The following is a 14,036-nucleotide window of genomic DNA, read 5'->3' as shown; positions in this document are numbered from 1 at the left end:
CTGAACACTGCTTAAAGGTTATGCTTTTTCATAAGCTTTCCCATCTGATCAGTAATTCCTTTGATATATGGCAAAAACACTTTTCCTGTAGGAGACTGTTTTTCCTTGGTTGTTTGATTCATCCTGGGTTTGATTGCTCTTCGGATTTCATTTCTGGAGTAGCCATTTGCCTGAAGTGCGTGGTTTAGATGATTCATTTCCTCATTGAGAAAGTGCGGCTCACATATCCGTCTTGCACGATCCACTGATGTTTTCATTATGCCTCTTTTCTGTCGGGGGTGGTGATTGGAGTTTTTGTGTAAGTACCGATCAGTGTGAGTTGGTTTCCTGTAGACCTTGTGACCTAACTGAAAGTTTGCTTTGCGGATGACCAGGGTATCCAGGAATGGGAGTTTTCCCTCGATTTCTTTCTCCATTGTGAATTGTATGTTCAGGTGGATGTTGTTGAGATGATTCAAAAACCCCATCAATTCTTCCTCCCCATGGCTCCAAATGATAAATGTATCATCCACAAACCGGAACCATACACTAGGTTTGTGGGGTGCTGATTCTAGAGCTGTTTTTTCAAAATGTTCCATGTAGAAGTTTGCTATAACTGGGCTGAGTGGGCTCCCCATGGCCACCCCATCCATCTGTTCATAGAATTCGTTGTCCCATTGGAAGTAACTGGTTGTCAGACAATGGTGGAATAAGGCTGTTACATCCTCTGGGAAAATCTGATTAATAAGTGCAATAGTGTCTTTTACTGGAACCTTGGTAAACAGGGATACAACATCAAAACTGACAAGTATGTCTTGTGGATTGAGTTTCAGAGAACTGATTTTGTTGATGAAATCTGCTGAATCTTTGATGTAAGACGAGGTTTTCCCGATGTGGTCCTGCAGGAGATCTGCCAGATGTCTAGCTAATTCATATGTCGGTGAACCAATGGCACTCACAATGGGTCGGAGTGGGACTGAATCCTTATGTATTTTGGGGAGTCCATATAGTCTAGGTGGCTGTGCTTCAGTCTTGCATAGTATTCTGTGCGTGTCGGGATGTAGTGAGGAATTCTTGATCAGTGCATTTGTTAGCCTGGTGATTTTGCAAGTGGGATCTCGTTTTAGTTTTTTGTAGGTGGAGGGGTCCAGGAGTTCCTTAATCTTCTTTTTGTATTCCTCTGTTTTCATGATCACTGTAGCATTGCCTTTATCAGCTGGTAGAATGATGATGTCTGGATCTGCATTGAGGGTCTTGATGGCATTTCTCTCCTTGCATGTTATATTGCTGGTGGGAAGCTTTGCCTTTCGTAGAATCCTGGCTGTCTCTCCTCTTATTTCCTCAGCTTCCTCTTCAGGTAGATGACGAATGGCAGCTTCTACATTTGCAATGATGTCTTCCACAGGAATTCTGGTGGGGGTGACTGCAAAGTTTCCTCCTTTTGCCAAGATGGAGGTTTCTTCTGTTGAGAGTTGACGGTCTGTCAGATTGATGACAATGCGTGCGTTGTCGAGCATTGGGCTTGTCTGTCTTTTTTCCTGTAGTTTGTTAAACTTCTGCTTCTGTCTGGATGTGTGGTTGGTAAAAACTTGTTCCATCTTCCTATAGGTGAGATTATCGACCTTGTCCCAATCCTGACTTCTCATTTTATGGCTGGTGTTGATATGCAAGCAAAATAGCTCCTTGTCTGTGGCAGCAAGTTCTCTGCGAGTAGTGTGGATTCTCTCACGTAAGAGGGCCTGTTCTAGGCGGTCATAAATGCGGTTCGCCTGTGTGGTTTTGAAGATTCTTTTAGTTGTGAGAAAAGATGGAATGGTTCTTGTGTCCCTGCAGCGTAGGAGAAAGGTTAAAGAACAGAGTAGATGTGCTTTCTTGTTCCGAAGTGTTTCCAATCTCCGGGTCTGTTGGAACGTTTCCTCCCCATAGAGGTGTTCGATGTATTGTCAAAGGCTTTCACGGCCGGAGAACGATGGTTGTTGTGGGTTTTCTGGGCTGTATTGCCGTGGTCTTGGCATTGTAGTTCCTGACGTTTCACCAGCAGCTGTGGCTGGCATCTTCAGAGGTGTAGCACCAAAAGACAGAGATCTCTCAGTGTCACAGTGTGGAAAAGATCCACACTGTGTTTTCCACACTGTGACACTGAGAGATCTCTGTCTTTTGGTGCTACACCTCTGAAGATGCCAGCCACAGCTGCTGGCGAAACGTCAGGAACTACAATGCCAAGACCACGGCAATACAGCCCGGAAAACCCACAACAACCATACTACATTTTTATTCTGCCTTCCCTCCAAGGAGCTGAGAGTGGTGTACATGGTTCAACCTTCCCTTTATATCATCCCAAGAACTTTGTGAGGTAGGTTAGGCTTCATGGAAGATTGCGACTGACCAAAGGTTGCACAAGGAGCTTCAAGGCAGGGTGGGTCTGAATCTCAGGGACTCCTAGTACTTAACCCAACAAACTGCTATACCACACTGGCTCTCCATTTGAATGTTACAAGCCAACATGAATGATCGTTTAATACTCACCAAAGAGTAAAATAGTGCCAAATAAAGACAAACTAGTTACCAAGCTTGCTTGTTCAACCTTTTCCCAACTTCACTCACGTGTATTATTATAGGGTTCCCTCATTGCTTGACAATAACTGGTGATTGGAGGGGAGGTAGCAAACCACTCAGCAATCACCTGCCACTGGCAGCGGAAGCAGTCCTGGTGGGGCATGACGACGTCACTTTCTGAAGTGACATAATTGCACTGACTACTGGAGTGCTCTGAAGCGTTGCAAGGCCCAATTTTGGCCCCAAATGGGCTGAATCGGACCTGTGTGGAGCATGGGAACCCTCCTGCCGCTGGTGTGATGACATCACTTCCAGAAGTGACATCTTCGTGTTGGTGCCACAACCACATGTGCATGCTTTGCATGCTTATGAGGATTATCGTATCGGTGAGTACTGGGCACCCCCCCACACGCACAGAGAGGAGGGTATAGGGACTTAGCAACCCTAGTATTATTACCATCAGGGCCAAGCACTGTAATCTCAGTATTCTTCTAATTTATCACTGGATGTTTTTTATTACAGATACACGCATTTATGATCAAGTATCACATTTGTTAGCAGAAAATAAAAAGATTTATCTTAGGGAGATGGAAAATCCGTCAACATCATTCTAATTAAAAACTGAACAATAAAAACCCAAGATTCAAGTCCAGTGACAGCTTAAAGACCAACAAGATTTTCAAAGTATAAGCTTTCGAGAACCCAAGCTCCCTTTTTCAGATACAAATAGGAGTAGAGTTCTCAGATCATTTATCCCACTCAGGCGGTGGGATGAAGGTTGAGCAACTTGACTTCCTGCCCAAATGTATTTTATTATTTTAATGTTGTTTTTATTGTAATTATTTATTCATTCAGCTCTGAGCCCATTTACAGGGAAAGTGGATTTTAAAAAATCCAATAAATAAATAAATAATGGATCTTGCAAAGAGGGGAGTCAGGATGCAAAGGTACAATGCACTTTGATTGTAGCAGAAATTATCATCTGTAGTGAGATAAGAATCTTATGTCTCTATTCAGTAGGAAGGGTCCCATTGTTCTGAATTAGTAAATGAACTCAAGTTCAGAAACTTCATGTAGTAGTCTCCCTTTGAAGCTTCTCTATTTAAGGACTGCCACTTTTAGGTCAGCAATGGAATGTCCTGGAAGATTAAAATGTTCTCTCACTGGTTTTTGAGTGTTGTGATTTTTAATGTCAGGTTTATGCCCATTTATTCTTTTGAGAAGGAAATAACCTGTTTATCCAAGGCTCAGGTATTTCTGTTACTACTTGTATCTGAAGCAGGAAGCTTTGACTTTCAAAAACTTATACTTTGAAAATCTTGTTGGTCTTAAGGTATCACTGGACTCAAATCTTGCAGTTCTTCAGACTAACATGGCTACCCACCTGAAACAAAAATTCAGTTTTCATTCCTTAAAACAAAAGTTTAATTTAAGACCCCTGTGGTAATGCAGGAAGAATGCAGGAAACCAAAAGAGCTCATATAAGTGCTCCTTGCTAAATGTAGAAAAAATAGGGGCTTGTAGGTTTATTTATCATTATTCTGTAGCAGGGAAAAATTATGAAACTAAATGGTAAACTGAAATATAAGTTTTCAGAAGAGATTTTATGCTAGCTATATTTCATCTGGTTTTTCCTACCTCACTCAAGCTTCCATCTTGCTTATGTTCAAACTTCAGGCCTTTACATCAATTATTCCTGCCTGAATTCTTACTTCAGTTAAGGCTAATGTTCAAATTTGCTGCCCATTTAACCTGTAAAAGGCTGAGATCATTTTTAAAATATAGAACAGTACATGGCATTTAATCCGTTTTTAAAACCATAAGCAAATTCAAGACTGGGTATATCCAAACACCACTAAAAAGATCTGATCCCAAAGGAGAGCATGTCCGCTCACATTTTTGACAGTCTGGCAAAACTTTCTCAAGTTTTATTGCAGATAGGATTTGAAAATGTTCTGGTTTTCTGACAAAAGCTGTTTTGGACAAAAAGTACTATGTAGGGCCTGGATAGCTCAGGTGAGCTTGATCTCGTCAGATCTCAGAAGCTAAGCAGAGTTAGTACTTGGTATGGAGGCCTCCAACAAAGACTAGGGTTGCAGAGGCAGGTAATGGCAAACTACCTCTGTTAGTCTCTTACCATGAAAATCCTGCCAGGGGTTGCCGTAAGTCAGCTATGACTTGAGGGCACTCTATACAAACTATTTAGGGCCTTCATGCTATAGCAAAAAGCAAGACAGTCAAACAGTGTAAGAGTACTATCTCCTCATTAGACTTGATGAAGATCCCACAGAAAGAGAGATGGCAATAGGTCAAAGTATTTCAGAACTAGGACTTGAATGAAGTTATTCAAATTGAAGGAGAAACTTCAAAACAAAAAACAAACAGAAAATGTATTTCCTTAATTTATACCTGGCCTTCTCTTCAATAGGAACCAAAGAAGTTTACATCATCCTTGTCTCCATTTTATCTTCACAACCACCCTGTGAGGTAAGTTAGGCTGACCAGCCCAAAGTCACACAGCAAGCTTCCATGGTAGTGAGGGGTTTTGAACCTGGATCTCTTAAATGCTAATCTGACACTAACTACTAAATCATATTGACTCTCCATAATTTTAAGCAGCCATGGCTACACTCATTTACTACTTAATCCAAAAGAAAATGAAAAAGTTACTACCAATATGGCTAATAAATAATACTGTACTACTGCCTCAATGGAAAGTTAAGGTTTTAATGAACAACCCTGAAATTTTTATTCAGAGAAAACATTTAAGATCATTTCATGCCTTGAATTTTCAAACTACAGAATGAAAACCATTTTGGTTGCAGTTGGAGGAAGAAGAGAGAAGCCTGGCTTATCAGGCTTGAGTTAAAAGCACACCTGCAAAAACAAACATTTCATTAGCAGTGAAAAGAACAAAGCAGAATTGTTCTACCAACACTGGCATGTCTGGGGCTGATTCAACTGACACTACAGAAAGAGCCCCTTGGCAGTAAACTTTGGAGCAAGGAATTGATTTTGGATTTCCCCATTCATATACTGTTTGCTTTACCAATCCAGTCTGAGAAACTTACAAAACATGACATTTACAATACAGGGAAGAAAATTTAGTGTAAGAAGGAGATTTTTTACATTTAAGACATATTTGTATAATGAATTTGAAGTGCATATTCTGCATTTTGAAAGATCAGCAAGCAAAAATCAGCAAACCTTTGTGAGAAGGAACAACTTGAGTTCCAAGTTTGTAGATCCTCCCCTCACTACCTTTGCAACTACTTGCATCACAATTCCCACACTGTCTGCCAAAGATCCAACCCTTCCATACCTGCAAACTTCACCAAATACTTGAAATAAATTGAATGTCCTCCCCTGGCACACATACAGATTGGGCTGCTCTGCTCTGCTAGCCTCCTGCTCAGCTTTCTTTGCACTGTCTTTACTCTCTATAGCTGTCAACCCAACCTTTCTGCCTACAGATTGACTGCAATCTTCTGAAGATTTCATAGCTGTCTCCCACCTAGCCAACTTTTAGATCATCTCTTCAACTGCCACCTTCTGTGAAACTCTCCCTCGGGGCAATGTATAAATCAGAATCCAGATACTATAATGCACACCTTGCAATTATAGCCATATCAAAAGCTGGATTTTGTTTTTAAAACTGTGTGGGAATAACTGAGAATATTTAGTGTAACTTTCCTTCAACATTATTTTTAAAACCTTTTTTAAGTCACCTGATATGACTTCAGAAATGAAGAGTATATGCTTTCACTTTCAAGGTGAGGTATAATCAGCAGAAACCTGGCACCCATCATAAGCGCTCTGTTACTTTACAAGGCCATTTTCCTTCAAAATTTGCAACATAAGAACTTTAACTTTTTTAGAGATAAGAAACTGACAGACAGCAAACAAAGACGTTATTAGTTTACCCAGACTAAAATGGATACCTAACTGGCACTCCAACAAAAGTGGGGGATGCAACACTTTTTTGGGCAGAAGCACACGACAGAAGGATTAATAGACATTACTTCTTCCATGTGGAAGGCTGCTACAAGGAAGAGATTTTCAAAGTGCTCATGCAGAGATGGTAATGTTTGCCCCAGCCAACTTCCTTTGATCTCTGGCTCAAAAATAAATAAAGTCAGATGATCTGCTGAATTATCTACACGCCCAAAATCTCTATGGATGTCCTCCAGAAAGTGACTACAAAATAACATTTAACAGTTGCAATAAGCCAACATGATGCCAGTATATAAGCTTGTTGCAGGGCACATGCACTTTCCTTTCTTGCTCATCCTTCTGTCTCTTCCCTCCGCTATGCTGAACTGGGATTCTGGATAGCAACTAGTTCTGATAACTTGTAACCACAAGTGGTTCCCATATGGAGATTATGCCCCCATGTGACCAACCAGCAGAAGGATGCCCCCTTCTGCTTTTGGGCGGAGTAACTCCACACAGCATGGTGCTCTTTCCAAGCATGATTCTGGGACTCCCAGGGCTTTGTCCTTTTGTTCCAGCAGAAAGAGAAAATTGTGCAGTAGCTGTGGGCAGAGACCTTGTGTGAAATCAAGGTGGTTTTCCCTACAAACTTGGATTCTAAACCTGGATTAAGTTATGGTTTAGAGTCTCAGTTTAATGCTCTTTGTTGTGACAACTGAATGCAGCCAAAGACATGCAGCAGGACTTTTAACCAGAATCATCAACAATTGATGTGAATCTGATGAAGCAACAATTAAGTCACTATATAAACCCTGATTACATTCCCAATTATAATGTATCTTCTGTGTTACAAAAAGCGCAGAGACTCTTGAAATCCTTCTCCACAGGATGCTTGCCTGGCACCAATTTTGCAAGCTTTCAGGTGCTAGACAAATATGTTTTTATTCTCCCAAGCCATTCTATACTTGTCCCTTATGGAGTTTTTAAACAGGATCCCCTTATTCCCCAATCTCTAGTGCCAGCTGAAGCTTGTGTTCTCATAAATGTGTGATGGTTTTGCTTTTTAGCTTTTTGCATGTTTTGGGAGCTGTCTATGCAGACTATTTTATGGCTGCTGTTTGTATTTCCTGTACTTAATTCTTCTTTACCTGCCAATTATATTGCTGCAGTTTTAGACTGCTGGTTTATTGTTAATCATTTTAACAAAAAAGTTAATACAGATATGTATACCACTGTTTTCCAGTTGTAATTCTGGATTGGTTTACAATTTTAAATTAACTTCTATATCTGACCATAATATTAACAGTCCAATACAGTTTGGGCCCCAAATCAGCCTGGTACGAAGCGCGGGAGCACTCCTGGGCCCTGTGCGATGACATAACTCCTGGAAGTGACATCATTGTGCTGCACTGGGAGCACGCCCAGGAGACATGTTCTCTGCCTTTTCCCACGGCTGGCCAGTTGAGTGGTAGAGCGGGGCAGAGAGTAGGAACAGGCTGCTGGGAGACCTGGCAGCCCGTGACTAGACAGACCTTTATTCTGAAACAACATGGCAACTTTAAGCTCTTTTTATAGGCCCAGAAAGGCTGTGGAATGTTTAAAAAACAGATTGGGTCTTCTGCACAGAAACAGGATAAAAATTAATATTAAAAGAACCTTGAAGTCAGGAAGTTTATCAAAAGATACTGTGCAATCGTAATCAGAGTTACACCTTTCTATGCCCACTGACTTCAATGAATTTAGAAGGGTATTGCTCTGTTTAGGATTGCACAATTATGGAAACAAAAGTCTTCTATGATGGATTTTATTGCCATGGATCTATACTAGTTTTGGCAGATATAATTTCCTCAAAATATCCAGAACAAAGAGATGCTTGACTTCTTTTGTTGTCAACAGAGGCTCTGTCAGTGCTAGCAGCACCATGGAAAGGGGCATTTCACACCCACAGGCTTGGATCAGCTGCTTGTTGGGGAGATCCCCAACAAGCAGCTGATCCGGGGGTGGAAACGCCCCTTTCCCTGCAGCCTAGCAGCGGCAGGGAAAGGGGTATTGGGCTTTAACACGAACCGAACAAACCGGCAGACCAGTTTGTGGAAGTTCATGGAAAATGGGCTTCCATGAACCGCTGGTTCATGAAGCCGAACCGGCCTGGTTCGTGATGAACTTTAGTTCAACTTGCGGTTTGTGCCCATCTCTACTGGTTAACTTTTGGCAGCAAGAGAAATCTCAAGCAATCTCTCCTTTATTATATTCTCGTGCCTCCTCCATTGCATTATTGAACATCCTCACACAGACCAAAGGTAGCACCAATATATTGTTTAGGAACCAATCTTTGTGAATTTGAGATGAGGTGGGCATAAAGAAATATCTTTCATTTGTCATAATTTGTTATAGTTAACTTGGCACTAGAAAGTCTATTTAATCTCTGCCTGTGTGGACTGGAATAGGATCTATTCATATCTTGTATGGATTATATGTATTTTATTATTACCCTTTGCTAATTAAAAGAGAGTTTGTTTATTTAAGTCATGTATAGTCCGCCTTTCTCACTGAGATTGAAGGCAGATAACATAGTGTGAGATTAGTACAATCAGTATCAAGGATATTTCCATATATTATCAAGGATATTTCTATAAACAATGTCATAAGATTTTACAAAGACATAGCATTAGCAAGGATCCAATACAAAGTTGAAGAATTGCTTGAAACAGAGCGTAATCAATTCTAGGACTGACATTAGATAACATGAAGCACAGGTAGTATGTAGAAGTACATATTCAAAGCAACAGATAATATGCAAGGTAACATAGTGGTGAAGTCTAGAGCCCCTAACTCATTAGTGAAGCATCTGAGACCCCCTCCCTATAATACAGCCCTCCTATCTGAATAAAAAGCCTTTCTGAATAATTCTGTTTGCATCGTTTGCAAACAGGAGAGTGGCCACTCTCCTAACCTCCTCAGGCAGTCAGCTCCACAGGGAGGGGCTACAGGCTGGAACTTTCTGCTCTCAGGTGGCAAAACCTGAAACACTTTATTCCCATTAAACTTCCAGAAAAAAAACTGATAAAAGATTAATCTGGAAAACCAGTGTTGTGTAATCGTTAGGGTACTGGGTTACGACTTGTGAGACCCAGATTTAAAACCCAACTGGGCACTGAAGCTTGTTGAGTGACCCTGGACCAGTCACCCTCAGCCTAATCTACCTCACAGGGTTTAGTGAGGTAAAATGAAGAAGGGGAAATCATGCATGCTAGTCTAAATTTTTTGGTGGAATGGGTAAAAACAAACTAGAAAAAAGAGAAGAAAAGACTGGCTATGCAATTAAATGTAAACACAATTTTGAAATAATGCTTTTGCTTTGCAAATGTGAAATCTGTGGGTTAGGGGCACAGGAAGGTCTCATAACATGCCTTACTAGGGCCCAAAAATCCTAGTAATCTCACTGCATATGCCATGCATCTATTGACATGAAACAATCTTTGTTGCAATCAGGGGACTGTTGCAATACCGCCACAACAGAGAACAATAACAGTGGATTTCATAGATATTCTGTTAAGTACAACAATGTTAACTTGGCTAAAGGGAAAGAGAGAGAGATGGGTAGTCTCAAAAGGTAAAGACACAAAAAGAACTGAAATGTAAAACAACAAGGAACCAATGCAGAAAACCAAGACAGTTTCTGTCTTCAGAAAGAGGACAGGAATATCTTTATTTTAAAAGAAATATCCCAATAAAATAGACTGAGTGGACCTTGGTGGAATAACATGCAAGTTCCCATCACTTACTCTGAAACCTCTTCTCAAATTGCTCTACCACAGCATGCTCCATTCACTCTATTGTGGGGTCACTCTCCACGAAGTACTTTGAGGATAATTTCTCCATTTGAAATTGAACGGATCTTCCTTATGTAGTTTTCAAATATGGCTGGCAATATAAGCCACGTCACCACCCTCATAAATATAATATAAAAGACCAGGTAGAGAAAATGATTCTTCACACGTTGGTTACAAGTTAGGCAATTACGCACTTTGAGCTGATAATTGATATAAGAATGGAATGAGACACCCTCGGACTTTTTCAGAGCCCGAAGTGGTACAGTATGACTGTATTCCCAAAAGGTGAACATGATGAAACAAGAAGCAGCAGCCCATAAATTCAAGTGGTGTTTTTACTGTGCATCACTAACATGTCCAAGTCAGGTCAAATATAAACACTAGCCCTGTCTACATTTAACTGATCACGCTATAAAGGGATTTTGTAGTACTAATAGCCCATGTATGGAGAGGCAAAACATTCAGAAGACAAGGCTGATCCAGACCCTTTTTGAGATGAAAGAACACAAGAAGGCTGTGTAAGTTTTCTAAGAATGCAAACACAGCTGAGCATTGAAATGCTAGTTGATGCATAAACTTTGTTGGGGCAACAGAAAAGAAACCAACATGCAACTGAACAAGATTATCCTGCAATGTAAGGTAAATGAAAAGATTCTGAATGACTCAGAAATGGCAGTAACTTAAAAATAACATCTTGCTAATATTAATTTTGGAAATTCATATAGTTCCTCAATTAAATTTCTTTCTATCCTCAGAGAAACTTCATGGGGAGATTACATGAGATTGCTGAAATTGAGTTAATTCACAAATTCAGAAAAATGGACCCTCGCAGCTGAATAGAATGATAGGATTCTTATCTCACTACAGATGCTCTAATCAAACCGCACTGTACCATTTTTACCTTTACATCTTGACGCCCTTCCTTACAACACCCCTCCCACCTTCTGATTGAGATACGCAGGCTCAGGGATCTCTGTTTCTACTTGTATCTGATGAAGGGAGCTTGGCTCTTGAAAGCTTATACCCTTAAAATCTTGTTGGTCTCTAAGGACTCACTGGACTCAAATCCTACTGTTCTCCTGCAGATCAACACAGCTACCCACCTGAAACTACACGGTGCCTAAATCTCACAGAAAGTGTTTTCATCTCACTTATTTCAAGCAACACAATGCTTTAAAATAACGTGTAGCACCGTTTGCAATTATAATATTTAAGATTGGTAGAGACAGTATGACTGGAATTCCTATTTTTTAAAAAAAATACTATCCAGAATCAAAATACTTACTGTTGCTTGACTTGAGGTCTCTGTGAAGGATAGGAACTATGGCTTGTTCATGCAGGTAAAGCATCCCACGAGCTATCTGTACCGCCCAATTGACTAGTACATGAGGGGGTATGCGCCGGCCCCAATGGCTTCCGCTAGTGGTTGGGGAAACCCCTGACAAAGCTCTGTTGAGGGGTCCTCCCCTAGCAAACTCCATAACCAGGCAAAGGTTGGGCTCCTGCAAACATACACCATGAAGCTCAATGATGTTGGGATGCTTCAACATGGAAAACAATTTTGCTTCTTGTCGAACGCTTTCTGCAGTGGCCATGATGTCCTCATCTGGGTCCTGCCGAGCTGCTTTCACTGCCACTTCCTGGCCCTTCCACATAGCTCTGTAAACTTTACCAAAGCCCCCAACTCCAATGATCTCTTGTAGTTCCAAATACTGGAAGTCAATCTCTGCTAGAGAATCAAACTGGTCTTCACCACCTGCAGAATGTCCATCATCCATTGTTAGGTTTTGGGCTTGATGCCCAGACTTCTCCAAGAACCCCAGCTGGGGATGCTGATAACGCCGTGGCTGGTAAGTCACATAGTTGGCTGGGAAGATCCCAAGGCGGTGGCGTATTTTGCCTGCCCACCAGCCATCATCTCCAGAGACAGCAGCATCTTTAGAGAGAACTTCGACCACTTCTCCCCGCCGCAAGCTCAGCTCATCTTCTCCAGTGGCTTCATAGTCATACAGCACAGTCCAGAGAGGGCACGAGGTGCCAATGGCCTCCAAAGTCTCTTCAGCCACTCCTTCGCAATACGGCAAAGCCATGGTTACAGTGGTGGCACTAACCACATCACCTTCAGCATTTGGCGCTATTAGGACAGCCCCTGTGGAAAAGCTCTCCTCATTGCTTTAGGCAGACATACAGCTGGAGGTAGAGAAAGAGAAACACTGTGGGTGCCGAGGAAGGAAGAAACAGAGCCATGGAAGCGCAGGAAAGAGGGAGGGGTTCCAGGGAAGAACAGTACGGGAGGAAAAAAGGGAACGACAGGTTGGGTCTTGAGAGGAAGGGGGGTTGGGCTCAGGCTAGGGAGAGACCACGGAGGAAATGAGGATAAGGTATTGGAGCCAAGCGGCAGAAACAGCTGGGAATGACGCATACAGAGGAGTGCAGAGCCCGGGAAAGAAACTTCCCAGGCTAGAGAAGAAGTAGGGCGAGAGCACCAGGAGTGCAGAAGAAAAACGTCGGAGTCGGTGTAAAGTCTGGCGAAGGAGCAACCGGGAAGAAAGGAACAAAACCTGCACCGCGCTAGCAAAGGGGTCCAGTGCTCGAGCGGCGAGGGCGGAGGGCGGCTACCTTGCCCAGGTGAGGCGACAGCAGGAGCGCCGCGGCCGGGAGGAGACGCAACGCCGGAGCAGCGGGCTCGCCTCTGTCGGCGGTGGCGGAAACCAGAGCCCGGGCGGCGGTTCCCACGGAGCGAAGCCCAAGACCGCGCGGAAAGCAGCTCCTTGTGAGCCGACACGTCCGCCGCCCGGGGAAGCCTCGGACGAGTCGGATTGGCTGGCGCAAGGCACGTGACGCAGCCGCCAGGCGCTGGGTGCGGGTCAAAGAGCGGAGCGCGCAGGTGCCCTCGCCGCTGCCCGGCCCGCATCGGAGCGGCGCGGCTGGACTGGGGGCGAGGAGGAAGCGCCGGCGCTCGCTGAAGGCCAGTGGGCGGCGAGGCGGTTTAATCAGCAACTCGCTCGCCCTCTTCCCGGTGAGGATTGGAACCCGGAAAGAACGCCTGGCTCCTTTGGAGAGTGAATGAATCGGAAAGTGGTTCTTTCTAGGGAAACGTTTCTAAAGTCTGCTGGGAGAAAGCCTCCCCACACCTTATATTATCGCTTAGAGACAAAGTTGATCTGTGTTCTAGACAGGTGTGGCAAAAAAAGTTTGCTGGTTTCTAAACAAACCAACAAAAAAATCTTCATGATGAGCTCCGTTGTCTCCACCCCCCCTGCCCCTCCGCTGAAGCAAATGACACGGAGCACATATGTAAATTTTGTACTTTGTGTCTTGGGTACTTAGCTGAAATGCTGCCTTTATCTACACTAGATCGCTAGCCGCTTCAGGGGGGAAATCATGTACATTAGAGGCAGGCTGAAAAGTTGCTAAGTATCAAGAGCACAGGCTTAGAACACTATCTATTTTGGCCACCTGTAGCGAAAAATGACAGATGGTTTTAAAAAAAAACTATTCTGGAAGCCTAGAACCGTCCTAAATTTCCTTTCTTATTCATAATGTTGGAATTCTTGGAAATGTCACGTGACAGCATTCTGCACAAATTGACCCCCTTGAACTGGACATGCTACAAGGGCAAATAATTGGAGATAGTATCTCATTAGTATGGATGTATGAGTTGCTGTGGCCCTCAACTTTCTTCAGTGTGTGGTACTGTCCAGGCACCAATTTCTTTCTTGTAGATTAAACAGT

General features: G+C 42.7%; 1 protein-coding gene across 1 annotated transcript in view; it reads right to left on the bottom strand.

Moving 5' to 3' along the window:
* MAP3K21 (mitogen-activated protein kinase kinase kinase 21) overlaps positions 1–12,913 on the bottom strand; it is a 60,169-nt gene extending 47,256 nt beyond the window's left edge. The window contains exon 1 of the mRNA XM_054997912.1: positions 11,587–12,913. Coding sequence (XP_054853887.1) covers positions 11,587–12,391 — 805 coding nt within the window. The 5' untranslated portion in view covers positions 12,392–12,913. The remainder of the gene's footprint in view (positions 1–11,586) is intronic.
* Between the last annotated feature and the right edge of the window lie 1,123 nt (positions 12,914–14,036).

This window comes from Eublepharis macularius, chromosome 1 (assembly GCF_028583425.1).
Source record: "Eublepharis macularius isolate TG4126 chromosome 1, MPM_Emac_v1.0, whole genome shotgun sequence".
In the NCBI taxonomy this organism is placed as follows: domain Eukaryota; kingdom Metazoa; phylum Chordata; class Lepidosauria; order Squamata; family Eublepharidae; genus Eublepharis; species Eublepharis macularius.
This window is presented reverse-complemented; position numbering and strand designations above follow the sequence as displayed.